At 40.1% G+C, this 26141-nt stretch overlaps 1 protein-coding gene across 1 annotated transcript; it reads left to right on the top strand.

The window, feature by feature from the left end:
* The first annotated feature begins 215 nt into the window (after positions 1–215).
* kcng4a (potassium voltage-gated channel, subfamily G, member 4a) lies at positions 216–24950 on the top strand. The gene is made up of 4 exons (XM_072385393.1): positions 216–527; positions 4015–4721; positions 4841–5482; positions 22210–24950. The coding sequence occupies exons 2-4, from the start codon at positions 4614–4616 to the stop codon at positions 23086–23088; spliced, it is 1629 nt and encodes a 542-aa protein (XP_072241494.1). The 5' UTR covers positions 216–527; positions 4015–4613; the 3' UTR covers positions 23089–24950.
* The last annotated feature ends 1191 nt before the right edge of the window (positions 24951–26141 follow it).

Consider the following 26141-nt stretch of genomic DNA (forward strand, 5'->3'; position numbering starts at 1 on the left):
CCTTGAATTTAAATCAAACAATCCAAAAGCGGATTTTTCGGTTGGACTCACTCTGCGCTTACAGTCATCTTTTGCAGAGGATTGGCATTGGCCATTCCCGGTCACTGCAGCGCCTGCCGTCACCTTTACGCAAACTTGAACTTGGGTAAGCTGCCCGGAGTCTCCTGCGTTGAACAACACGACTTCAACTCCCCCTCCGAACCCCCCCACCCCGCTTCCTCCTACTCCTCCTACTCCTCCCCAGCCTGCAGCACCGCAAGGCGAGCTGTAACGGGACACTTTCGGAGCACCAAACCCCTACCCGCTTCCCCTCACTATGTGTTCAGAGTGTCTGCACAGCTTCCATCGGCTTGGATGATGCGGATGGCGGAAAGGTGTCCCTGTTAGTATGGCATGTGGTGGCAGAGACTGGTCGTTGGCACACTGATGTGGAGTTGAAGGGGTTACGGTGGGATTTGCGAGACGAAAGAGGGGTTTCTACTCAGAGCTTATTCGGCCGTCTAGAGACGAGTGCGGGGCTCAGGATGGTAAGCTGCACTTAACAAGTTGTAATGATGTCTGCAGGGGTTGTTTCTGTACGTTCATGTTGATCTGAAGTAGTTATGTGTTGTCACAATACTTAAAACGAGGAATATGCTCTTTGTTTAAATCTTACAGATTAAATGTGACATATTAACTATCTTATTTGGAAGCAATTGTACCTTATCGGCCATTTGAAAGTAGAATACTTGTTAGATTTAAACCAATTTTTGAGTATGATGTGTAAAATGATCTTCAAACCACATTTGGTTTTGACTAAAAGCGTTCCTTCGTCATCTCCATATTTAAAAAAAAATCCTATTAACTTGCATGATTTTAATTAAACGCTCAATTTAACCGAGATTAATATAAGGTCTGGTATAAATGCGTCGGATTGCTCCACGGTACGCTTCCCAGAGTGTGTACGCGCTATTTTGCAAGTTCTTGAAAGAAAGTGGTAGCCTACAGTCTGTTGGCGTGTGCGCGTTTGCGCGAGCGTGTAATGCGCAAATGTGTTTGTTGTGTTTTTCTTCTTGCAGCGACCCGATAAAACGCGAGATCTATTGTGAACATGAATATGCTAACATTTCTCTAACTGAATCTTAATATGACTGTGAAATAGGTTAACCTTATAAATAAAGGCGAGGCTCAACAGGGGAACTTTTTTCTTTCTTTTTTAACCACTGCACTGCTTTGATGTTATTTATAAAACTACTATACTTACTATACCTTTGTCTGTTTCTCAAATCAGTGGATATAACAACTGATTTGCATATTCACATCTAAAAGTAAAAAAAGTCCTGCATAGAATTAATTGTCTTCATGACAGTTAGTAATTTTGAGTTCCTTTGCATACCTGACAGCTCATTTTCTTGCATTTCGATGAGTAATCCTCACGTATACATGTACAGGAACTCAGATTTTTCAATACTCAGAGCTTGAAATCCATTAGCACTACACTTATTGTGAATGTTCTTACAGAGGGATCCATTCATATATCATTCATTGCCTGAATGGTGGATAGAACGTTTCTTTCCTTAAAATTGTGAAAGTGTTGTCTATGTTCTCTCCTTTCTGAGTGTTTTTCTGAGTCGCAGAGTGATAAGAAAGAGATAACCAAAATAACTCAAGTAAAACTCCTGAATAATTTGTAAGAAAAGAAAGAAAGAAAAAAATCGGAAACCAGAATTTTCAGGTTTGGTGTTCGGGTTTCTTTACAAATTTAACATGGGCAGCACAAAGGTGCAGGAGTCGTCAGTATTTATTCACAGCAGGAAATGCCTGAGTCGGCTGTGCGTGAAGGTTATCATTAACTGGTGCAGCCAAAAAACACTCATGTTTGGTTTATGAGTGTACTTAACTGTTTCTTTGTGATGGAGAGACAGTCTGCCCAAGGTGCATCCCACTCTCATAATGGGACCTCTCCAACCTGAGTGCCCCCCTCACAATACAAAGTGGGTATAAGCTATTTATTGGATGGTTAATTGTCAAATACTCATGTAACTAAACAATCAGAATTCTCTTTTTATATTGTCTGATATTATTCCTCTGCCATGTGTTATTAGTGTCCAGAACCAGAAGAATTCAGGATGACTTCATAACATTATTGAGCTTTTAAAAACACATCCTCTACTTAAGTTTCCTCTATGAAAAAAAGACACTTCCATTGGGAATTTGGATCGATTGATAACTAGTTGATCATGTGCTCCTTTTCCTCTGAGTTGGAAATGAAATACCAGCTAAGAGACAGAGATGATTCATTGGTTCCTCCCCTGCAGGATCTTATCCTCCTGAATCTAAATTAATGATGCATGCGGATACGTTCAAATGCTTCAAACCGTCTGCTCTGTTCAGTCACTTATTCAATATGCCTGTGGATGTTAGATACTGAGCAATATAATCTTAATACTGTTGATAATATTGTGATTTTAGTGAGGTGTTTAGTGTTACTCTGTTCCTCTAAACTGTAAGTGGGATGAGTTTAACAGGCAACCCTATCGCACAAGAATGATACTGATAGAAAACTAGACCTGGTGAACAGACTTTTTAATTTACATGGACATGGAAAACTAAATAAATTAAATAAATATTTAGAATTTTCATGATTTGTCCTGAGATTTGGTTGTCAAAAGACACCAATCTGTGCTATCCATCAGGTTTGTGAATCAGGGGTTGCAGGGGCAAATAAGTGTTGTATTTGAGCAGGATGAACGGTATTGTCCTACATTTCTTAGAAATGTTTGGAAAAATGTAGATTTGAGACTGAGATTCTGTCATATCTAAGTTGTTCCATGTGTAAGAAATCCACAGTGGAAAACCTTTATATTCATCCCAAAAACTGGATGGACAGAAGTGCCCAAATGTAGGTACATGTTGTATTTTTGAGTCAATGCAATGAGTTACATAACATCACAGGATCATTTAGGTATTTTCTTATGACTATTTTAACATTTAATATTATTTAATGTTTTGCCAAAGTGCAAAAGAGAATGTGAAGGTATATTATGCCGTGTATTAATGTTTAAATGTAAGCACCATCTTAAGCGGTACTACCTCTCTTACGTGTAATGCCACTGCGACTATCAATTAACCTTTTGTTCACCTAAAGAGTTGGTCTGAATGGTCTGATCTGGTAGTCAAGGGAAGGTATTAAGAGGTGAATGGAGAAAGATAAGGGTCCTTACTTGAAAAATAAAGTCTCAGAGCCAAGGAATGAGATAAATCTAGACCTAGGAATGAACTATTAACACTACTTCCCCTTATATTCCCACACATTGTTAACTAAACTTTTTGGAGCATGTTGCGTGGGTTTAAAAGTTAACATCTGCAATAGATTATACACAGTTTTACAGGTTAATTATAATACAAATATGTCTACAAGCAGGTTTCCTGCATACAACAGACAGCCTAAGAAAAAGAAAATTAGTTTTTAGTCAGTGAAATGGCAAATAATACCACCATAGGACCCACAACTATTTAGGACTTTCATAAATAGTGATCCATTCTGGGCAACTGTAACAACAGACAACTGCCAAAAAGTTTCAGGATAGTCATGTTGCCAAGAAGAATATTTTGGACCTTGTGCTTCAGTGTCTGTTGCTAGGCTCGCTGCCCATAAAGCCATGGTGTGAAAAACACCATGCAACCCAAATGTTCTTTCCAGTTATTGTTCCTAAAAATGTCCAGCTCACGCTCAAACTAAGCAAGTCAGACTGTCCTCATTGGATATTGATTTAAGTGTAGATTCATTTAGGTTCTGCATTGACTACTATGATTGACCCTAGAGCTTATGTGACAGTCTTGTTTCTCAGGAAGTGAGAGGAATTAGAAGCTTACAACCCAGTAGGCCCATTCAAATATGCCTTTTCTCTTTCTTCCTCAACTCCTTTTGTTTTCTTACAACCTGTCTGTCCTATTTGTTTTAAATTTTTTAACTGTATAAAGTCACCTGCCTTTGTCTGAATTCACTAATTTTTCTCTCCATTTCTTTTCCAGTGCCTGTATGATGCCACCACATGCCTAGGCCCTCCCTAATCCTGTTGAGGCAACATAGAGGATCCCCCTCAGTCCCTGGACACCTCAGTGCTACACATTTGGCTCCCTGACTCACTCAGCTCATTCTCTGCAGCTATCAGCCACAGATCAATCCTAACTCAGTCTGTTTATCCCAGCTTTTCTTCTCTAGACTCTGGCTTCAGACCAGAGTTACCCTGTGAGCTGGTGTTGAATCTTGATGTGCAAACCTTATCTATTTTGGACTGCTGGCAACAACGTCAAAGCTAAAACACGTTCAGTTGTGTCTACAGGTTTTGTGTTATTCTTTACTTCTGTTTTTTTCTGAGTTTTTTGCTCTCTTTTTGAGAAGCCAAAGCCGTAAAGTCTCACACCCAAAAAAAGACTGAAAGCCACAGCCGTTTTTTTCTTAGTTTGTCCACAGGAGATGCAAGTAACAGGAAGGATTTTAATCAGTTTGAACACAAGAAGCTCTGTGCTGCAATACAAAAAGGTCTGCTGAAAGCTGTGTCTGCACATTCTGTCTTTGTTACCTGGTCTGAGCTGCTGACTCCGGAGCAGTGTGCTTTCCAAATGCTGCCATGCCTATCATCAGTAACGCCAACCATGACTTCAGTAATCTGTCCGTCAGTGATGACAGCAGCCTTGACCACATCTTCACTGAGATCCCTGAGACTGAGACCATCAAGGTAAGATTAAAGCGGTCTCTTAACCGAAAAAACTGAATTATATATGCGAATAACTAATTCTACAACTGATTTTCTCGTCAGCTGTCAGTGTTTTCAACTGTTTGTTTTCCACCCTCTAGGGTGCATACTACCAGAGAGCTCAGTTCATCCGTCGGCCGGAGGACCTCGTGTCCATTGACCATGCCTTGTTGGCAGTGATCAATGTCGGGGGAAACCGCTACACTTTCCCCTGGAGCACACTGGCACAATTCCCCCTCACAAGACTTGGCCGTCTCTGTGGCTGCCGGTCGCTGGAGGACATTGCCAGCGTCTGTGACGACTACGATGAGGCCCACAAGGAATTCTTCTTTGATCGATCACCATCTGCTTTTAGGGTCATCCTCAACTTCCTGGCTGCAGGGAAACTCCGGCTTCTGCGAGAGATGTGCATCCTCTCCCTGCACGATGAGCTGAACTATTGGGGCGTGGAGATGGCATACATGGAACGCTGCTGTAAGAGGAAGATGTACACGCGCATTGAGGAAGTAAACGATAAAGAGAGGCGCGAGGAGGAGCGTAGGCAGAGAAACGCCATGCAGCGGATGCCAGTGGAAGAAACAAAGTACAGAAAAGTGATGAACTGGCTAAGAGATATGGTGGAGAATCCACAGTCTGGCTTACCAGGGAAGATCTTCGCCTGCATGTCTGTAATCATGGTAGCGGTAACTGTCGTTAGCTTGTGTATCAGCACCATGCCAGACCTCAGAGAGGAGGAGGACAGGGTGAGTGATCGAAGTGTATAGACCTGTTGTGAATTTAGCTTTAAGCAGCAGAGGGCTCTGAACAAGTCAAACTACTTCAAAATATCAGTTATGAAGCTGAAACTGAAAAAAGGTCTGTATTTCAGAGTTTAATTGTAAGATGTCTATGACAGCTCTGTCCATCAGGGCTGTTTATTTTGAGCAGTGTGACTGATTAGAGCTGCCTTTTCTTACAGTTCAAATACGCAGTTATCGTGATGTAACAAAACCTGCTTCTAAACCATAACAATACAGCAGAGGCTCGATTATTGTGGGCACCGTCTAACTTTGTTACCCTGAAACCTAACATTGATCACTATGTATCTGTACTGAACAATATGTCTTAGTTTGAAAGTTAGAAAGCGTCACATTAATCTTCTCATAAAAGGCAGATGCCAAAAAGCTGCAAAAAGTCAAATATGTAAAAGAAAAAAACTGCCTGTCATCACAGTATGTTAAATATCACTGCAGGAGGTTGCTGTGTTTGTGTGTGTTCTGTGATCTGTGTCTGCCCATAGCAGCATGGGATAATGAAGCAGGAGCTGCTCACTGAGGCCTGTCCAGTATCTGAATAATGAAATGGGCATACTGTATCTTACCAAAAAGACACTCACACAAATGTACGCCAGTAGACACAGAGTTGTAGAATCTGCAGGCATAAAAACACACAAACACGCACTGCCAGTCGCATCCTCCAAAAGTAATGAAGTCATTTCTCTGTAACCGATGCAGCTCTTTGAATAATACACACACAGAATCTAACTGCAGCATCCTTTCCTTTATTTACATCAGCGTTCCTTGTCTGTTAACTCCTGCATTTTGAACAAGGTTGTTCATCTTTGTTTAAAGTGCGATTCAGAATGAGGATGCAGGCTCTGTGAACTTTTACCTAAACAACAAAGGCTTGCTGCAGATGGAATACTCTTTTTTATACACAGAACTCCTAAACTATCAATCGTGGGTATGACTTTATACTGTTTATCTATAAAATACTTCGTACTTTAGTCTGAAAATGAGCTTATCTGCATGCAAAGTCTAGACTTGACTTGACTGCAGTTTTTGAAGTGTCTGCATCCAAGCACGTTTTGAACTTTGCATTAGCTTTATTGATAATGGAGGGAAATTATTGATTGAAAGTGCAGGGAATTAATTACCAGATGCAAGGTGTTATGTATGGCTGTTCTTTTTCCTTTTATGCTTTCGAGTCAGACATTTCTTTTAAATGTCAGTTGGCTTTGTCACCTCATTATTTAGCCAACTGAATAGAGGTTGGTTTCTTCAGTCTCCTCTTTCATCACCCTGACCTCATCGTTTAAGATTTTCTCTTTTCTCTTTTGGTCCATGGCTATTTTTGACTAAGCCCTCCTTTGTTTTGTTATTATCTGAGGGGACATCACACGGCACTTATTTCATAGGCCACATTACATTAAATACACAACAAGTAAAATCCTTAGAATCTGTGTAAGAAAGGTATTTCACACTCAGTATCTTTTATGAAACATAAAGGTAAATGTATTTAAACCTTGGTTAAATAACCTCTTAGATAAATAGAAGAATTATTTTAAATAAATGAGCATGTTCAGCATCAGATTCTTCAGAATTCATCAATGGTATTATCCATGTATTGATTTTGACTTAAGCAGTGACAGGCGGCCAAAGGATCTAGTGCAGCTGAGTGTCATACTGAAGAATTTTGCAAGGCGGATGAGAGCAGCAGTTGCAGAATGCTTGATGAGTTGTAAAAGCTTAAGACAGGATTCTAAGATCTGTGCCATATAAAGTCCAGTACTTTCCAGTACTTAGTGACAGTCATAGGAGCACAGATGGAAGAGCTTTGGTACAGGACTGGAGTCCCCTGGGTGCTTGTAAACCTGCTGGATTGAGTAATGCTCATCATTTGGATATTGTGATCACAAAAATGTGATGACATCTGCAAGAATTAACCTTTAGGCACAAAACATGTTGTAATCAGATGCCTTTGTAGATGTATACCTCCACCAAAGAGGTTATGTGGTTGGTATGGTTTCTTTGTCTGTTTGTCACATTAAAACTATGTAGTCTGTGATTACTCTTGTTCTCTGTGCTGTGACGAGGTTCAAAACAATAGCAGAAGCAGAGACATAGTGTATGGATTGTACCTTATGATGTTCAGCAGCATGGTTGCATTTTCTGTATAATTAGAAAGCAGGTTTTCTTCTTTATATTCTCTCAGATGAACACAGCACCACTGACAGAGACAGTGAAACTCTAGAAAACAAGTAGCTGCTCATGCTAAAAATCCAACATAGAAAGGAGAAAGAAGTCTAAAACCAACACGTCTCATTGTATTGGCGAGTCTTTGCTTTGTAACCCCATTTTCTCTTGTTATCAGTATTTTTATAGATGTTAATGTCCTCCATGATAACGAATACATTGAATGGTGGCATGTTTGTATGTGGAAATTGTGCTGCTCGTATCATCTGGTATTATTGCTAAGAAACTAACATTAGCTGACTGTGTGACTTCAAATAACATAATAATTTCACAACCTAAAGTCAAATATGCCTGCTTTTAATCCTCTGTTAAGTTGATTAACATTAAGTTAAATATTGTGCATGTTAAAAACAATAGTTTGTCACCCTATATGGATGTCCAACTCAACAAGCATAGGTTAGCTATAGCTAAGTTATTGTTGTTTCATCCATATGAGGCAGTGTTATCACAGCAGTTAATATTACAAACTTCAAGTTTAATACAAACAGGCCAGTGTACAATGGTCTTTAAAAAAACACATATAATAAGATTAAAAAAGGATTACAAATGAATAACTAGCTGTAATCATCGGTCTTCCAGCTGATAAATAACAAAAAGATTTACTCAAGGTGCGTTTTGCATGACAGTATTTTGACATGACAGGAAACAACAGTTTTTCAGTGATTTAAAAGAATCGTAATCGATTTCTATTTGAAATGACAAAAACATCATAAACGTGTTCTTTCCTACACAAAACTGAGTAGACATGAATAAAAGCTATGCCTCAGAGAGCTTCTTCAGTACGTTAGCTTTGTGGTATTTCTTGGACGAGTTGCATGCTTGAAGGAGCAGCTTCTCGAGTACAAGATGGCTGATTTTGATGTGGCTGGGGTTTGTTAGCCATCCACATGTGATGCTACAACATGGCCGGCTGAACTGGCTGTGGCTGGGGTTTGTTAGCCATCCACATGTGATGCTACAACATGGCCGGCTGAACTGGCTGTGGCTGGGGTTTGTTAGCCATCCACATGTGATGCTACAACATGGCCGGCTGAACTGGCTGTGGCTGGGGTTTGTTAGCCATCCACATGTGATGCTACAACATGGCCGGCTGAACTGGATATGGCTGGGGTTTGTTAGTCATCCACATGTGATGCTACAACATGGCCGGCTGAACTGGCTGTGGCTGGGGTTTGTTAGCCATCCACATGTGATGCTACAACATGGCCGGCTAAACTGGATGTGGCTGGGGTTTGTTAGCCATCCACATGTGATGCTACAACATGGCCGGCTGAACTGGCTGTGGCTGGGGTTTGTTAGCCATCCACATGTGATGCTACAACATGGCCGGCTGAACTGGATGTTGCTGGGGTTTGTTAGCCATCCACATGTGATGCTACAACATGGCCGGCTGAACTGGATGTGACTGGAGTTTGTTAGCCATCCACATGTGATGCTACAACATGGCCGGCTGAACTGGATGTGGCTGGCGTTTGTTAGCCATCCACATGTGATGCTACAACATGGCCGGCTGAACTGGATGTGGCTGGGGTTTGTTAGCCATCCACATGTGATGCTACAACATGGTCGGCTGAACTGGATGTGGCTGGGGTTTGTTAGCCATCCACATGTGATGCTACAACATGGTCGGCTGAACTGGATGTAGCTGGGGTTTGTTAGTCATCCACATGTGATGCTACAACATGGCCGGCTGAACTGGATGTGGCTGGCGTTTGTTAGCCATCCACATGTGATGCTACAACATGGCCGGCTGAACTGGATGTGGCTGGGGTTTGTTAGCCATCCACATGTGATGCTACAACATGGTCGGCTGAACTGGATGTGGCTGGGGTTTGTTAGCCATCCACATGTGATGCTACAACATGGTTGGCTGAACTGGATGTGGCTGGGGTTTGTTAGCCATCCACATGTGATGCTACAACATGGCCGACTGAACTGGATGTGGCTGAGGTTTGTTAGCCATCCACATGTGATGCTACAACATGGCCGGCTGAACTGGATGTGGCTGGAGTTTGTTAGCCATCCACATGTGATGCTACAACATGGCCGACTGAACTGGATGTGGCTGAGGTTTGTTAGCCATCCACATGTGATGCTACAACATGGCCGGCTGAACTGGATGTGGCTGGAGTTTGTTAGCCATCCACATGTGATGCTACAACATGGCCGGCTGGAGTTTGTTAGCCATCCACATGTCATGCTACAACATGGCCGGCTGAACTGGCTGTGGCTGGGGTTTGTTAGCCATCCACATGTGATGCTACAACATGGCCGGCTGAACTGGCTGTGGCTGGGGTTTGTTAGCCATCCACATGTGATGCTACAACATGGCCGGCTGAACTGGATGTGGCTGGAGTTGGAAGGTCCAACCGCATGTTGTGGCGTGACCTACAGCAGTTGAAGAAAATCAAGCGTTCTTTTACTGCATTTATTCTGGGTACAGTAGTATTTCAAAGAGTTTGGTGAAGCTTTGCACAGTTGTGAGTGTGGCCACGACTGTCTGTGTGTCTCTGTCTCATGCTACAGATTAATCAGTTAAAAGGATATATTTGGTATGCTTGTTTGTGTCTCACACACACAGCGTTTTTAGGACATTTATTGAGACAATATAGATGTGTCTTTTCACCCAAGCATCTCTTTGCGTGTTCATGTTCATTGTTGGAAAGAGAATGGCAGCTCCATCCCCAAGAAAACAAATCCATCTGCTGCTTTCATGTTTTCTCTCCGCATGCTCCTCGGTTTCCAACTATTCTCCTGCGTTCAGCTACTGAACTCCTGCCACAGTGTCCGGCTTCAGCTTGCAAGCCCAGACAGGAGCAGCAGGATTCCTGTCATCTTTAATTCACATGCCCACTGGTTGTGTCTTTGCTGTGCTTTGTGGGGGAATCAACCAAAGCTCCTTTGTCTATTCGTCATTCATTCTGCTCCTCTACCTGCACCTGTTTGGGGAATGGGTGCAAAAGGAGAGACAGAGTAAGCAATAGCTAGAGAATGAGGGATGAAGAGAAATGCTTCGGACAGGGAATTTAAAAGGATAATAGGTCAAGTTAAAGACTCTGCTTGTTAAACCATGAGATAAACTTTTTTATTCCCTCCCTTCCAGCTCCCATTTGGTGTTGTTGTCTTCACACGATCCCTGTCCATATCTATATATCCCTATGAGCCAATAGCTCTGGGATCAGAACTGCAGACAGGCACTAATACTATTTGAGCGAACCTGTTTTAAAGTCAAATCTACTTAAGCAGAAGGTTTATCTGACAAAGATGTAGTTATGAATAAAATCACAATTGTGCATATCTTATAATATCTTATAATTCTCAATGCACTTTAAAGACAGGGTGCATGTATTATGCTCCAGCAAATCATGCAACTTTAAGGTTAAGTCTATATTTTTGGCTAGAATGTAATATAGTGACAGCAAGGTGTGCTTCAACAATTTGAGCATTACCTCTGCATTCAAGCTCAAGCCTAGCGGTCACTACCAGCAACCCATAGTAAAAACAATGGTACCACAGATAGTTAAAACTATTTAATTATGTTTGTGAAGTCTAGCACACCTTTACCATCTGTGACACATTGCTGAAGTCACTGTTCGCTGGCTTAATCAACAATCCATCCAGCATAATCAGACCATTAATGTCACACAGAAGGTAGAAGATATGACAATTCCAGACAACTTCCAATGTAAACAGTGAAAAAAAAGGCTTGCAGAGTTGATTTAATGTTTTTACTCTTGTGAAGGCTGTACAAACCCATCTGTGACCACTATAACATCTAAGAGTCTGATCTGTGGCAGGAGTTTGGTAAAAAAAACTGTGCACATGCAGTTGGAAAAGCAGCACTGGCCTGAGTTTATATTAAGCTGCTTGTCATAGTTAAACATTTCAACCACCCACCATAGGCACAGATTTTATTTGCACATGCAGTATTGCCAAATTTAACTTTTAATTTTGCATTCAGTTTATCTAATTTTCCACATAAACGTCCAAGTGTTTTAATCTCATCAGGCGTCCCTTGGATTTATATCTTTAATGTCCTCACAGGATGACTTAGTTTCAAACAACCTCACCAGGTTTTTCTCTTTTTTCCTAATTCACTCTCATTCTGGCCTGGGGTTTAAGTGAAGTGGCCATTTAATGTCCTTAATGCCATAAATTGAGATGAGATTTGCTGTTCAATAACTGTGTCCCAGTGCATCAATCACAAGTATCTAGAGGAGAGAAAGACAGCAAAGTCATTGTCTGTGTGACTTCAGCATCAAGCTGTGGGTTTTCTGATGGACTATCCACTTGTTCTCAAGTAGAGAATTGTCAATAATCTTATTGAACCACAGAACCTGCCTGGGCTTGTGATTATAGAGAGGGCAGACAAGTTCATTATTTCTTATTCTATTCAGAGACGCAAAAATAGAGAGAAAAGGAGGAAAAAAAGTAAGATAGATGTCTTCTGTGTTAAAGGGTTAGCTGGGAAAAAAGAAGCCTAGGTCAAGAAAACAGTAAGAATATATAAAGTAAACCAGCCATGAAGCCACCTTTTTCTCATCCTTCACATTTGCCTTCTTCCCAGGGGAGCTCCTCTGATTTTAAAGACCGTCTGAGACAAAATGATAGGAAATGAGTGCATAAGAGGGGAAACATATCAGCAACACACACTCTCCCATCAAATGTAGATGCATTTTCAGCCTATTTACCTCAAAGTCATATTTCATACACATTTTTGTGTGTGTTTCTCTAGATTAGACAAAGCATAAGAAGCAATCCAATGAGTGCTTTCTTAAAAATACATGAAAACCCGAAGAGTTGATAATAGTTTGTTACAGCTAAGGACAATTTAACGTGTTGTAAACTGCTTTTGACATTGAAAATGCTTACGTCACTGAGATAAAGTTATTTTATGTAGCAGTGTGTAATTACATTGAGTCAGTTAAAAGATTTAATCTATGTGGACTTCATCAGAGTTACAGTGACTCAATAACAACATAATTTACCTGCAACACTAAAGGCCTTTATGAGCCTTTTTACAGCTGATGGGGTCATACTTTAATTATCACCAGCTTTGGAATACGTTAACGACACACTACGATATTATTGGATCAACCACGGCCATCTGCAATAGTAACATGGTGGCAAACTTATCTAATTTAGAGTGTGTAGTTGTTGAACAGCTAGAGTAGAGGATAAATGACAGGTTCTTATAGAATTTACAGCAGGTGAGAAAATAGAAGACAGTAGATTTCAGCTTTTATTTTACTGCCGGGTGGACTCATCATATCTCCAGCTGCCAGAAACTAAAAATAGTGTAATTTCACACCAGTGACCAGTTCCATTGAGAATCCATTTGGAAGAGATTAAAGTAATGGGCTGCGATAAAATCTCAGAAGAATTACTGGTTATACATATTCTACTTCTGAACTGTGTAGAATTCCATTATGTGAATCAACAAAGCCATTTTTTAAATAAAAATGACTGTCCCTGGGGGGGAGTTGTGGTTTGGTTTCCAGCATTTTGACTGTCTGGACATGGCAGCGTGAACAAATTTTTCCAAAAAATATAGCCAATATCTATGTTCAGTACTCAAAATATAAACAATACAAACATATATTGAGTACTGTGTGATTCATGATAATTTCCTTAAGGTGCAAAGACATAGCAGCAAGGCCCCAAGTGATTCAGTTTACTGTCTTCTTGATTATTAGCCAAAACCTGGAGACATCATTAATCACAAACTTCTTTTGAGTGTTTGACAGGAGCATAAAATTAAAGATGCGTTCTTTTGCGATTTTATCTCTCTTCTCTGCATAATTTCAGCCTCATTAAGCAAACATGACGCAAGCATAGACAGGAGTCAGAACAAAATAGCAGTTAAAATGACTATTAGTCAAGGAATGTAAAACTTGAGTGGAGCTGGTGGCTCTGTAGTAAAGAGAATTAAATGGGACTATGGAGAAGCAGAGAAAAACAACAGATGGTGAAAAACCCATTGGATTAAAGCTTATTTTTTATTTTTTAAAGATTCACTAACACTTAGACATTCAGATTCACAGAGTTGTGACTGGAGTAGCTTCAAAAGACCTTATTTGAAAATAAAGTGGAAAAATGAAGGTGATAAGGAACAAGGATGAATAGACATGTATTATTAAACAGTTCTTATTACTCCAAGTTGTCACTAAATTTTATTTAACTATCGCAGGATATGACCTACTCCAAAAACTCAACTATATATTTTTACAAGCCTCTCGCACAGGGCACAGAACTGAATGCATACAATACAACAGTTTAGTACAACTCTATGCATTCTGATACAGCTTTTGATATATGTTTAACATAAATAATCATCCATCCATTTTCTATACCTGCTTAATCTGTTGATCAGGTCGCTTATCCCAGCAGTCATCGGGCAAGAGGTCGCCAGTCCATCACAGGGCCACACAACTAAAGACAGTTTTAGCAACACCAATTAACCTAACATGCATGTTTTTTAACGGTGGGAGGAAGCCAGAGAACCCACACATACACAGGGAGAACATGCAAAAGCCAGGGGTTGAACCTGGAGCTCTTTCGCTGTGAGGTGATGGTGGTAACCAAACAGCCTTCAAACAGACATGTTTATCAAAGCAGAAGCATTTTGGGTAATAGATAGTACAGGAAAAAGGCATTAGAGTTCTTGTTTGACTTTGTTCTTCTCTTCGATATGCACTTCTGGAACATAATTGCTGAAATACAGGTTTCACCACACTATCGCCCTATTTATCATCAAGGCTTCACTCAACTACACTCTCAGTTTATAAAACTTTAGTTAGTTTATATATATAACAGTAAATTGGCCATCAGATGTTGTAGCTCCCTTTGACCTTGTCAGGTTGTGACTAGAATGTGGCTGGAAAAAACATTCAATATGTCTCTGTCTTTGTGTTCTTGGTTATTCTTGAGAATCACATTTTTATGCTTCCAGAGAGACGTTTCCCTCAACCTTTATCTTGACTTTATCTTGTGTTGCTGGGCTTGCTTGTGCTAGCTGTATTAGCATCCAAGCATTCATGATGTCTCAGGAGATGAGTGTTCAGGTTTGTAGTGCTAAAGCTGTTCATTTAATTGATGCTGCTGAGACTTATTCACTTTTCTTCTGAAATCCAAATGATTTTCCAGACTTTAGATTTGATGGTGCAGTGTAAACCATGTCAGCTTTGGCTGTTAGACGTGTTGTAGCCTTTATTTGATATAGATTAAATTGTAGATTCTCTTATTCTCTATCACATTTGCTAATTTAGTGTTTATTGTTACTTTTATTGTATATTTTTGTGCAACCACTGGTGATTAAGCTGCTGCCTGTCCAGAACATTCACAGAGTAGACTTTGAATTTCAGGAGCTTTTCCCACATTTTATGATGTTGATTAAACAGGATTAAGTGGGTAGCTGATAGATAATGGTAGATATGTAGAGCAACAGGTAAAGCAGTTGTGGAGGCACAGCAGTGCTAATTAATGATGAAGCACTGGTACACTGAACAGGAATCTGCTGACAGAGCGGACACCTGTCGTACAGGTGGGGAATGACACAAGTAAGGGAACAACAAACACACTGGAAAGACAAAAACTAAAGGCTGGAGAGAAAAACAGTTGTGACAGCAATGTACAAATTATACTAATTTAAATACAATCACAACAGCTGCTCTGCTGCTGAGGTTATAAACACAGCAGCAGGTGTCCGCCGCTGCCTGTTCAGCTCATGTGAATCAGAAAGTTCCCCCTTCACATGGATTACTGCAGTCCATCCCATAATACTGAAGTCAGACAGAAATGCTCACACAAATGTTTTACATTTCCTGTTTTGTAAGAACTTGTAACAATATCAAATTTCGCTAAAACAATCCTGGATGAGAGAGCCGAAGAAGTTGGAAAGCGAGAACCTCATTGTCTATTTATGCGTTTCTGTTTGACTCTGTGTGCACGTGCATTTGTGCATGTAGTATCCTGACAGATGGAGAATAGAGATGTATGAGGTGTGAAGGGATCCCCGTGCTTCAGATGTCACCACATCTTCTCCTCATCAAGTTATCTTGTACTCCCTTTCTCCCCGACCTCTATGCACTACTTAGCCACCCACTCTCCTTCATATTCTTCATTTTTCTCCATTACGATGTTTGTGCGTGAGCATGCTTGATTTTGCTGTATATTGGCCCCATTTAAAAATAAAACCGTGCAGCTCCACTGTCACAATCACCTCCACATTGTGGTGGAGCAAAGTGTCATTAGAGTCAGTCAACAACGGTTTGATTTGGTTTGAAGACTAAGTGGCTGCCATTACACCATAAAATATATCAGGAATTCTTGCAATCTAATAGGTGCATTAACAACACGGTCCATTCTTCAGGCCACCATGTGTATGTGCTGCAATCAAGTAACAAGAGAACAGCAACATGATCGGTGGAGGTGTCACTTAATGCAATCTCTGACTGGTGAACACAGGGCTTTATGTGCAGTGTTTCAGGTTGAGTACAACAGTGTAAAGTTCAACCATATCCCCTATTTTTCTTCCACGTCTTTCTCTTTGTCATCCTTGCATTCCTCTCCATCTCTCATCATTTTACTACTTCTTCCTTAGAGCTGTAAGCTTTAAATATTAGGAGCAAGGTCAGTGCAGCAGTAAAAGGAAAAAGGTGTTCTATGGTGCAAAGTTTGTTGAAGGTTTCACGCAAAGTAAAGCTCATTGATGGGCAGATTCTTTTCCCTTCTCTTGTCCCAGTTTCAACCGAACCTCTTGATCTTGCCGGATTGGAGAATGAAATCATGAAAGAGGAAGTCTGCTTTAGCTTTATAGAGAAATACTGTGAAATACCTATAGAATAAAATCAAAAGTCAGGCCTGCCACCATGAAGCTTTCCTAATAATGATAGTCCAGCTTTAGGTAGTGGTCTAATAATCACGCAGCAGTTAGGAAAGCACACATGCACATGTGCCGATCATTCATAGAGCGATATGACACTTGCATAAAGTGCTGCCCTAATTACCAACCGAAGGCAGTGAAAATGAAGCTTTATCTGATCCATAAGAACAAAAGCAATTTAAAATTCAGAGCAGCGGAAGCCTTGTCCATCAATAAAGAGACACATTTACACTTCAAACCCATGGAACACAGTGACCCTGCTATTGATGCATCCAGCAGCCACTGTAGTAGGGATGTGCACAAGAATGTAAAATTCAGTCAATGCCAAAACAGTGAGATACAGCCAGTAGTTAGTTATCTTATAATTGGATGACTTTTTTTTACATTTATTTTGAATTAAAAGCAAATAGAATTAATAAAATGCAGCCCTGTTTTTTGTTATTTTCATAAAATGTACAAATCCAGCCGATATTACATCACATTCATCTTATAAATTCTACAGGGTGGATTAAAACAATACGCACCATTTGATTTTTAACTAACATCAACACACTGATGATGTAACACATTTAATATTATCACTATTACCCAATGAAATAAGTCCAAAGAACCCAAAGAAATAAGATTAATCAGAGAGATAAATGAAAACCGTTCAATTCTGTTGCAGAGACAAAGCCAAATATTAACCTGCAAAGCTGGGGATCATCTTTGAAGGCTGCAATATGGCAAACTGACTTTATATCCTCAAATATTTTGATCAAAATCAAATCAAATCAAAGTCTGAGCCAGAGACAAAGTGTTATTCATTCAAATGACCTGCGCATTAGATCCAAGATATCCAAGCAAAAGATCAATACAGTATCAAGAAATTGCTTCTTCATCTCCCTCCCCAAAAGCTGGGTATCGTGATTTATGACGAGTTGGTACCATTTCGCTGTCCACTTTACCTTTACTTTACTGTAGTGCTCCTCTCGCATACACAGAAAAACCTCTGCATGTGGCTCAGGAGCGACAGATGTCATGTTCAATCACCCAAAAAGGGCATGTGTCACTCCACTTTTCTCTGAACTTCAGTTGCTTCCAAAGGCCGCCTGACCTCCTTCTGGACCACTGCGCCACTCTTGGGAATGAGAAATGATGTTGCCATCCATACACTCCTGTCAGTGTCAGCCCAGACTGTTCTCAGAGGCTAAAAGAAGGAGTCTGGGAACAGTTCTTCCCTTAACAAACTAATGCATCTAGCACATTTATGTTGCATTCTTGAACCTCCTTTATTTGCATTCTTTAAAAGAGAGTAGCTGAAGGTCATAGCAGGGCTTCTCCTTGTATAGAAGCTTGAATTTTGTCCCTTATTGGTAAGTTGCTTTTGATAAAAGTTCACACAGAAGAAAGAACCAAATTAGAAGACAAAAAACAGACAACCTGACAACTGATAGGGGGAAAAGTATCAATTATACTGTTGATAATGTTGTCGCCGTAGTAACTATTAATTCATAGGGACTAATTCACTATTGCAACACAGGTCAAACATTAAAAATATACACAGAATAACAAAAAAAACAGACATAACACACAGGGAAGAAAAAATAAAACAGGATTTTTACTACAGTACAAACAAACCCAAAGTCCATTTAATTTTCAGATTTGCTCCATCAAATGTGTTATATCCCCATCTGTCAATGTAGCTAGATAAAAGTAAAAAACTAACTCAAATATCTACTAAAACCCAACTTTCTGTTGTTGTTCAGCTGTGTCCAGATGGCGAGTTACTGGTTTGCTAAAATCCATTGCTCATGATTTCTAACCAGCCTAATTTATTATAGTTTTAATTAAAACAGGTTATTAAAACAGCGGCTGTTAGTTTAATCATATTTAATTAGCTTTTTGCTGTGTAATGGGTTTCTTTTAGCACATTTTGGTTAAATTATGGATGATTTAATTGCAGTTTGTGTTATCCTTCGTGTCCAAATATTGTAGATTTGATTATAGCCATAAGTAAACATTACAGTAAGTGAAGTATTGTGATTTTCTTGTCCTTTCACCCTTTTTGTAAGATAAAAAACATGTTGAAACTAGTTAACCAAAAGCTTTCAAAGCTTCGGCAGATGGATTTTCTTGGTTTGAGGCTGAAAGTTTGCTAAAAAACATTTTTTAGTACGCTAAAAAAAAGAAAAGGAAAGGCTGTGAAAATTATACAGCGGCTCCACATGTCCCATTTGCAATTAAAACCAACGATAATGTGAGAGCCGTGTTGGGGTGAACAGTGTCTGTGCTGAAATGTGCTGTCACTTTCATGAGCTCCTCAGGGAATCATACAGAGGAGATAAGGTCAGAGACAGAGTTGGTATTGTGGGAGGTCATTCTGTGTGGAAGTGTTTTAAAAAGAGAGATTCAGAGGTGGAAAGCTTGCAGCTGTAACCAATGGCCTATTCTGCAGAGGGTGAGAGTAATATCACAAAGCTCTGATGGGCCTAATGTCACTATAAGAGAGCACAGAGTGAGGTGGAGGGCAATAAATGACAGAGGGAAAGTGTATGTGGCAGACTTAATATATACACTCTGTGGAGAGAGTGTCTTCAAGATTAATACTGGACAGCAATACAGGCGGGACAACTCAGAGGGAAAAGATGAGGAATGCAGCTACAGTTGAGGAGGGAAGGTGTAAAGGCTAATATTTAAGAATGATTTATCGAAGTGCTGCATCTCAGCAGGAAAACCTTTAAACTATCAAGTCTATCTTTGTCCTTTCTAAATGTCCTCTGGTAGAGGAACAAATATCCCCAAGTCAGTCGTTCACACCTCTAGAGAAATCTGTTCAGATGAAGGCGTTACGGTCCCAGGTTTCACTTTGGGGGCTACTGCACAGACAGCCACTGAGCTGCTTATCTGTGCCTGCAAGTGGGAATCAGTTTAATATGGGAAAAAAACACCTGGATATTGTAGTGGTGAGATTGCCACCTTTCATGTGGGTGACCAGGGTTTGAATCCGGACCCCCTGCATGAAAGATACTACCTCCTGTAGGGGTCCCCCTTATGCTACCTATCTAATTACTATGTATTTTACCTTTGAATGAACCATTTGATTTGCTCAATTGTTCCTTCCATGTGGGAGAACAGAAACATGAGAGGAGGCCATTGAAGAAGAAAAAAGTGGAGGAATGAGTGGTTGTAAATGCTATTTTATGGGTGCACATTTGAGAAATGGGATGCCATACCTATTCTATACATATTACATAATGCAAGAACAATCTGCTTTGAAAAAGAAGCTGAAACATGAAGAAACTAAGCAGAAAACCATGATTACCACAGGTGTATAGGTTTAGGTGGAGAATACATTTCTTTAGAGTGACAGTGAAGGGACTTGCTTTCTCCTCACTGATCAGTTGCTGACTTTGACCACTCGATCAGAAACTGTTATAAACACTTATTTTAAGAGTAACAACATGTTTTCAGATTCTCAACCAGCTTCTTTCTTCACCCTCTTGTAAAGGATCTAAACTACCAACCTGTTCTCACCTAATTTGTCACATGCATTTACTTAATTACTGTTCTTTGATGTGCATTTGAAAGTCTTGAAATTGCCCTCATATGTCCTCTGTTTGTGAAGTTTTAACCCAATTTGAATCTAAACGAGGACATTGTCCTAATCCTAACCCATTTGTGGTGCAGAAACCTAACCAAACAGCTACTGATAATGTGAGATGTAATACAAAAGTGCAACAAAAATCTCTCATAAAGGATGTGAATGCTGAACGTGGAATTTGTTAATCATTAAAGATCTTTGGCTAAAGAAGATGCAGCTGTAGATCACTGCCGTGTATGATGATAATTCAGGCTGAAGGGGTACCCAAAGCATTCAAATATGACACAAGGACTCTTATTAGTGGGGAGTCTATATGCATTAATAGGTTGTCATAATGAATATTTTGAATCTCCATCTGTTGTCCTGTATCCTGCTATAATGGAAGCAGATAAAGTGGTTTGATAATGAATGCACAAAGGCACATATTCTAAAGTCAAACCATTACAATAACACCACAAATTATACAGACATGCTTCATTCTGCAGGATGTAAAAGGCAAAGAGTCACGGTGGGATGAAGATCAGTGGAAGAGGCAGAGAGGACAATAGTGATAAATGAGAGCAGAAGGAATGGGTCGCTTGTGTCAAGGCTGCAAATGCATGAAGAAACTATAGAGGGAGACGTGTTTCTCTTAGAGGCACACTGAATAAATGCAGGATTTAATGCAGAAAGAGAGCAGTGTAAGAGAATAAAGAATGAGAGGGGAAGGGGGTCTGGAGAAGGTGATGGAAGAGGAAACAGAATGAGTGATGAGAAGGTGGAGATAGAGGATGGCGGAGAAAGGAGAAGATTGCAGGGGGAAAAGATGAATGAGACAGAAAAGAAGTAGAGGCGACACAGTGCTCAAAGATAAATGTAGAGTGTACACTGAGAAAAGTGGAGAAAATAAGGTGAGGTCAGTGAAAGAGGAAGCAGAGGGAGTGAATAAACACTGTCCATCATAATAAAGCTATCATGTTGCAGCATGTTATATTTTTAAAGAAGTAGCTTGTGCAAAATTAAAATCACAAAGAATAAAAACCTGCAAACTATACTAAATATGGATGTCTACTGGGTGCCTTCCACCCTTTTTTGTCACAGAAGGGACACATTAAGGCCTGGAGCATAGAAGTTTCCTTTTACAAACATTTTTACCAGTTTCTGCAGCCAGGAAATCCAGATATGAGCCTGGTGGTTCCTAAAGAAACTGTCCTTCTGAAAGAAAAAGAGTGACAGCAGTTCTTACAGTAAATGCTCATTCATAGAAACAGTGTGATGCAGGTAAAGAGCCACAAGAGACGTTGTTTAGGTGAGTGGATGTGTTATTAGACCTCAATTTACCAATCCCCATTCACTAAACTGTGTGGGTTCTTTTGACCATAACTAACTAAGTGTTAATTAATGTGAGCATAATAAAGTTTTAATCTAAAACACAGCTGGTAAGACTGAAATGTAGACATCAAACTTACATATAAGAGACATCTACTTATTTGAACTGTGAGAGGGTAAAATAAAGGCTGTTCTATAAAAATAAAAAGGAGGGGGGGTGTCGGATATCGCTGCGATGACACAGCTTTGAAGAAGAGGTCATTGCAGTGTTTTGTGCTCCAGAATCTCCTCTGTATTCTCACATAGAGGTTTTATTGTTCTCTTACTCTTCCTTGATACTGTAGTTAGAGGGCAGGCCTAATTATGTTTTGTCACAGCTCCCACAGAGCATAACATTCATCTTTGAAGTCTTCCCAAATGAAATAATTGATGGATTGTGTCACAGTATTATCTATCAGCACAGTCGCAGTAGCTTTAGCATACTGAGTGACTGTAACTCATGATTTATTAATGATTACCATGGGTGATTATCTGACCTCAGGATTTTTGTCTTCTCCAATCTTCCCATGCTTCCCTCACCATCTGTCTTGCTTTCTGTCAATCCCTGCTCCCTCATCCTTAATCTCTCTGCCTCCCCCCTGTCTCTCCTCCAAAACTGCTCTCCTTTTCATCCTACCTCAGGGCGAATGTTCCTCTAAATGCTACAACATGTTCATCATAGAGACGGTGTGTGTGGCCTGGTTCTCCCTGGAGTTTATCCTGCGGTTCATTCAGGCCCCCAGTAAGCTGGACTTCATCCGTGGGCCGCTTAACGTCATTGATGCTATGGCCATCCTGCCGTACTATGTCTCACTTGTGGTGACAGAGGAGGATCCAGCCTTGGAGCATGAGAGGCCAGGAGGAGGTAAGGGCTATTTGGACAAGCTGGGTCTGGTGCTGAGGATCCTGCGGGCACTTAGGATTCTCTATGTGATGCGGCTGGCTCGCCACTCTCTTGGCCTACAGACACTGGGGCTAACGGTCAGGCGCAGCACCCGAGAGTTTGGCCTCCTTTTGCTTTTCCTGTGTGTGGCCGTTACCCTGTTCTCTCCTCTGGTGCACTTAGCTGAGAGTGAGCTCACGGGCACCCATGATTTCAGCAGCATTCCCGCCTCCTACTGGTGGGCCATTATATCCATGACAACTGTAGGGTATGGCGACATGGTACCGAGGTCCATTCCAGGACAAGTTGTAGCACTGAGCAGCATCCTCAGTGGGATCCTCATCATGGCCTTCCCAGCTACCTCCATCTTCCACATGTTTTCCCGCTCCTACCAAGAGCTGAAGATGGAGCATGACCGTTTGTTTAAAGAGGAGTGCGAGGCTGCTGCTGTAGCTGCTGCTGCCACAGCAGAACTGCTGGAGGCGGGAGGTGAAGGAGGAAAGGAGGATTCAGCTCCATCTGGACTTGGAATACATCTAGAGAAGGACAGGGAGTGCTCATTAGAGTCTTTGACTCTGCTTGGAAAAGTTGGTGAAGCTGCAGGAAATAATAACAGCCTTCCAGCAGCAGCTTTTTGAGCATTTGCTCTGAGTGACTCAATCCTAAACTTCCAGGAAGATATGTTAGTGTTGCATCTGATGAAAGTACTGCACAGAAGAAATTCACAGAAAGATTTTACTTATTCATCTCTGAAGCCACTTGCGTTGTGTTGAATATAAAATGACAACACAAAAGGCATTTCTTTTGCTCTTCAGGGTGTCTCCTATGAGTATGTACACTGTAGAATGTACTGAAACTGAAGGGCATACAACCCTTTAAAGTGGATGGTCATCTTTGTCAGACCAGAGAGCCTCTGCAGCAATATTAGTAATAGGCTGCTTCCATAAACATGCAATATTAAATCCAAAGTTGCTTTTCCTTCCACTGTGAAAATACTTCCAAGTCCGAGTGCAACTTTTAGTTTAATTCTCATTACTTTTTAAATATGTTGCCTACAGTATGATAAAAATGTGTCTATACTCTACGTTTCTGCCATGAATGCAAAGAAGTGCACCTCTTAATTTATTTTTGAGAAGCTTGAAGCCATGTTCATAAAAGAAATATAAACAAACCAATAGTTTGACTCATATATAACGTATGTCCAACTCTTTCTCACGTATCTTTGAATGCTTAGACTTGATAAAGAAGTGATTTATCCATTCTATATAATAAACTTAAAATAAATTGTGTTAATATAGTACAGAATGATCCCTATTGTTTTGTTCTAATCAACGAAGAACTAAAGAGAAAGATTAAAAAAGGAGAATTTGTCTTAGAGAAGGTGGGTGTGTGAGTGAAAGCGTGAGAGTGAGCATTAACAATCATGAAATGTGCTTTGTAATGTTCCAAATAAAAAAACTCTCCTATTAATTTGAGAGAAATCCATTTTCTGGGTGTTATGTTTTGGGATTGTTCCGAAGGTCTAATCTACTTGGCTCATGGATGCTCAATCAGAGTCCTGAAAGGAACAGAAACAGCTGTTTCAGAAAGACACAAATAACTATAGACAATCCCCTTCTTACATCACCAATGTTTTTCTGTTCAACATTACACCTCTCTCCACAAATCTGTGGTTTAATGCTCTCCTTAATAATGCATGTTAGGGTCTTGGACAGACCAATCCACTCCCACTAGGTTAAATCCTGAGGTTCCCTCCAGACTGGTCATCTTCATTTGTTTGAGATGGGGGGCTGTCACACCATGTGGGTGCAAAAGGATGTGATGGGATGCAGAGACACAACAGATGTGGATGTAATCTAGATTAAAGTTTGGATTAAAACCTGCACAGGCACAAGATCTCTGAAACAAAGCTTCATCTAGTTGCTTTTGTTGTTATTTTGCCCTTAAAATCCCAGTCACTGCAGTCCAAACATCATACAATATGGCGTCCCATTTCACTGGCTGGAGCTAATGGGATTCGTTGGCACAGTGGGAGCTATAGCTTCTGCAGCAACATATGGCACAGAATGCTGTCTATCAATCTGAATGAGGCCATGCAACTTTGCATGATAAGATATGATGGATTAAACAGAGTAAAGTCCTTATCCATATGTATACTCCATAGTTAAAGTGTGAGATATTCTACAGGGATGATCATAGCTCACATGGCTCATGACTGTGAAAACAGTTTTAAGGATTGTAATGAATCTGTAACAAAGATGCACATCAGGTAATAAGTATGTGCTGTGTCCAAGTTCACATTCTCACTCACTATCCCCTACTTACTACCTAGGATGTTGTATTTAGATGTCTATATAATGAACTCATTATTATGAAATAATGATCACTATAGAATCCTATATAAAATGCTACTCAATTCTGTTTTTCAGTGCCATGAATTATGTAAATGCTGTCATACAGTTTGACATAATGTCAATACCAATATGCATTTTTGAGCTGTACCGGGTGTCATTCAAATCCCAAATAAAATAAATAGTAAATGCCTGGAGCCATTTGTGTTCTTCTGCTCTATTTAACTGATTATATTAATTTCAACACATTACTTTCTTGCTTGCTGTTAAAATGAAAGAAAAAAACCCTGATAAATCTGTTGTTTGATCAATTAACAAATAATCTGTTTTTTAAAAATCTATAAATATCTTCCAACTCTAAATGGAAGACATGTGGGGAGCTGCTGCAGATCCAGTCAGCCTTTTTCTTTCTGCACCATGCCTCATGGAGAACATATGCAAAAATCACCTTTTCTATTTGTGATTATACAGATTTGCATGTCTGAAAAACTCTGGGAAAAAACCCCACAAACACGTCACTTTGCTTTGTGGCCTTTTGATATGAAAATTTCTTATTAAGTGACACATTCAAATTTTTAGTGGCAAGTTATGTCACTTGTCAAGTTGACCCCACCTCCTTTGTTTGGCCCCACGTGCTCGCATTCATCGTGCAAGAATGATAAAGCCAGCTTTGCACAGAAATGTTTTGTTGTCAGCTGTTGTGAACAACATGCAGCTTACATCATCCCCACCCATAAAGGATATAAGAGCCCAGTGGGTAAATCCTACATATATGAAGGCAATATTTCAGTGAGATTTAACAAAAGATCACTTTTCATGGACTGCTTAACCAATCTGGCCCAGTTCAACGCTGGACTTGAGAAGAAATTGTGCCTCACAGTTAGAGATCAGGTCCAGTTCTCCATGTCTTAACTTTAGAAAAGGGAAATGTAAGTATTTGAAAAAAAAAAAAGTTGCTTCTTTTTTCTTTTACTAATTCAATTTGTCTTATTTCTTAAACCTTTTTGTTCTTATTTGCTGTTTAGCGCTAGTAAATGCTAATAGCTTACGTGATGAAACTAATGTACAGACGTCCAGGGGTTACTTTTTTGAAGGAAAGACAGTATTTTTATGCCATTACTTTGTTAACTTGGTTAACTTTCTAGATCAGCAGCTACATTCTGTAATGCAGACAACCTGCAGCTGTGTGAATAAGGTGTATTACGAGGCTCGTCATCATTAAATGCCACATATCACTCTCAATGTGTTAACGCTGCACGTGTAGTTTATTGCCATGATTTTAAGAAAGCCTGGCGGGAGGAAGCTGGACTACCCCAAGAGAACCCACACATACATGAGGA

The sequence above is a fragment of the Leuresthes tenuis genome, unplaced genomic scaffold, assembly GCF_036924035.1.
Source record: "Leuresthes tenuis unplaced genomic scaffold, fLeuTen1.0.hap1 SCAF_5, whole genome shotgun sequence".
In the NCBI taxonomy this organism is placed as follows: domain Eukaryota; kingdom Metazoa; phylum Chordata; class Actinopteri; order Atheriniformes; family Atherinopsidae; genus Leuresthes; species Leuresthes tenuis.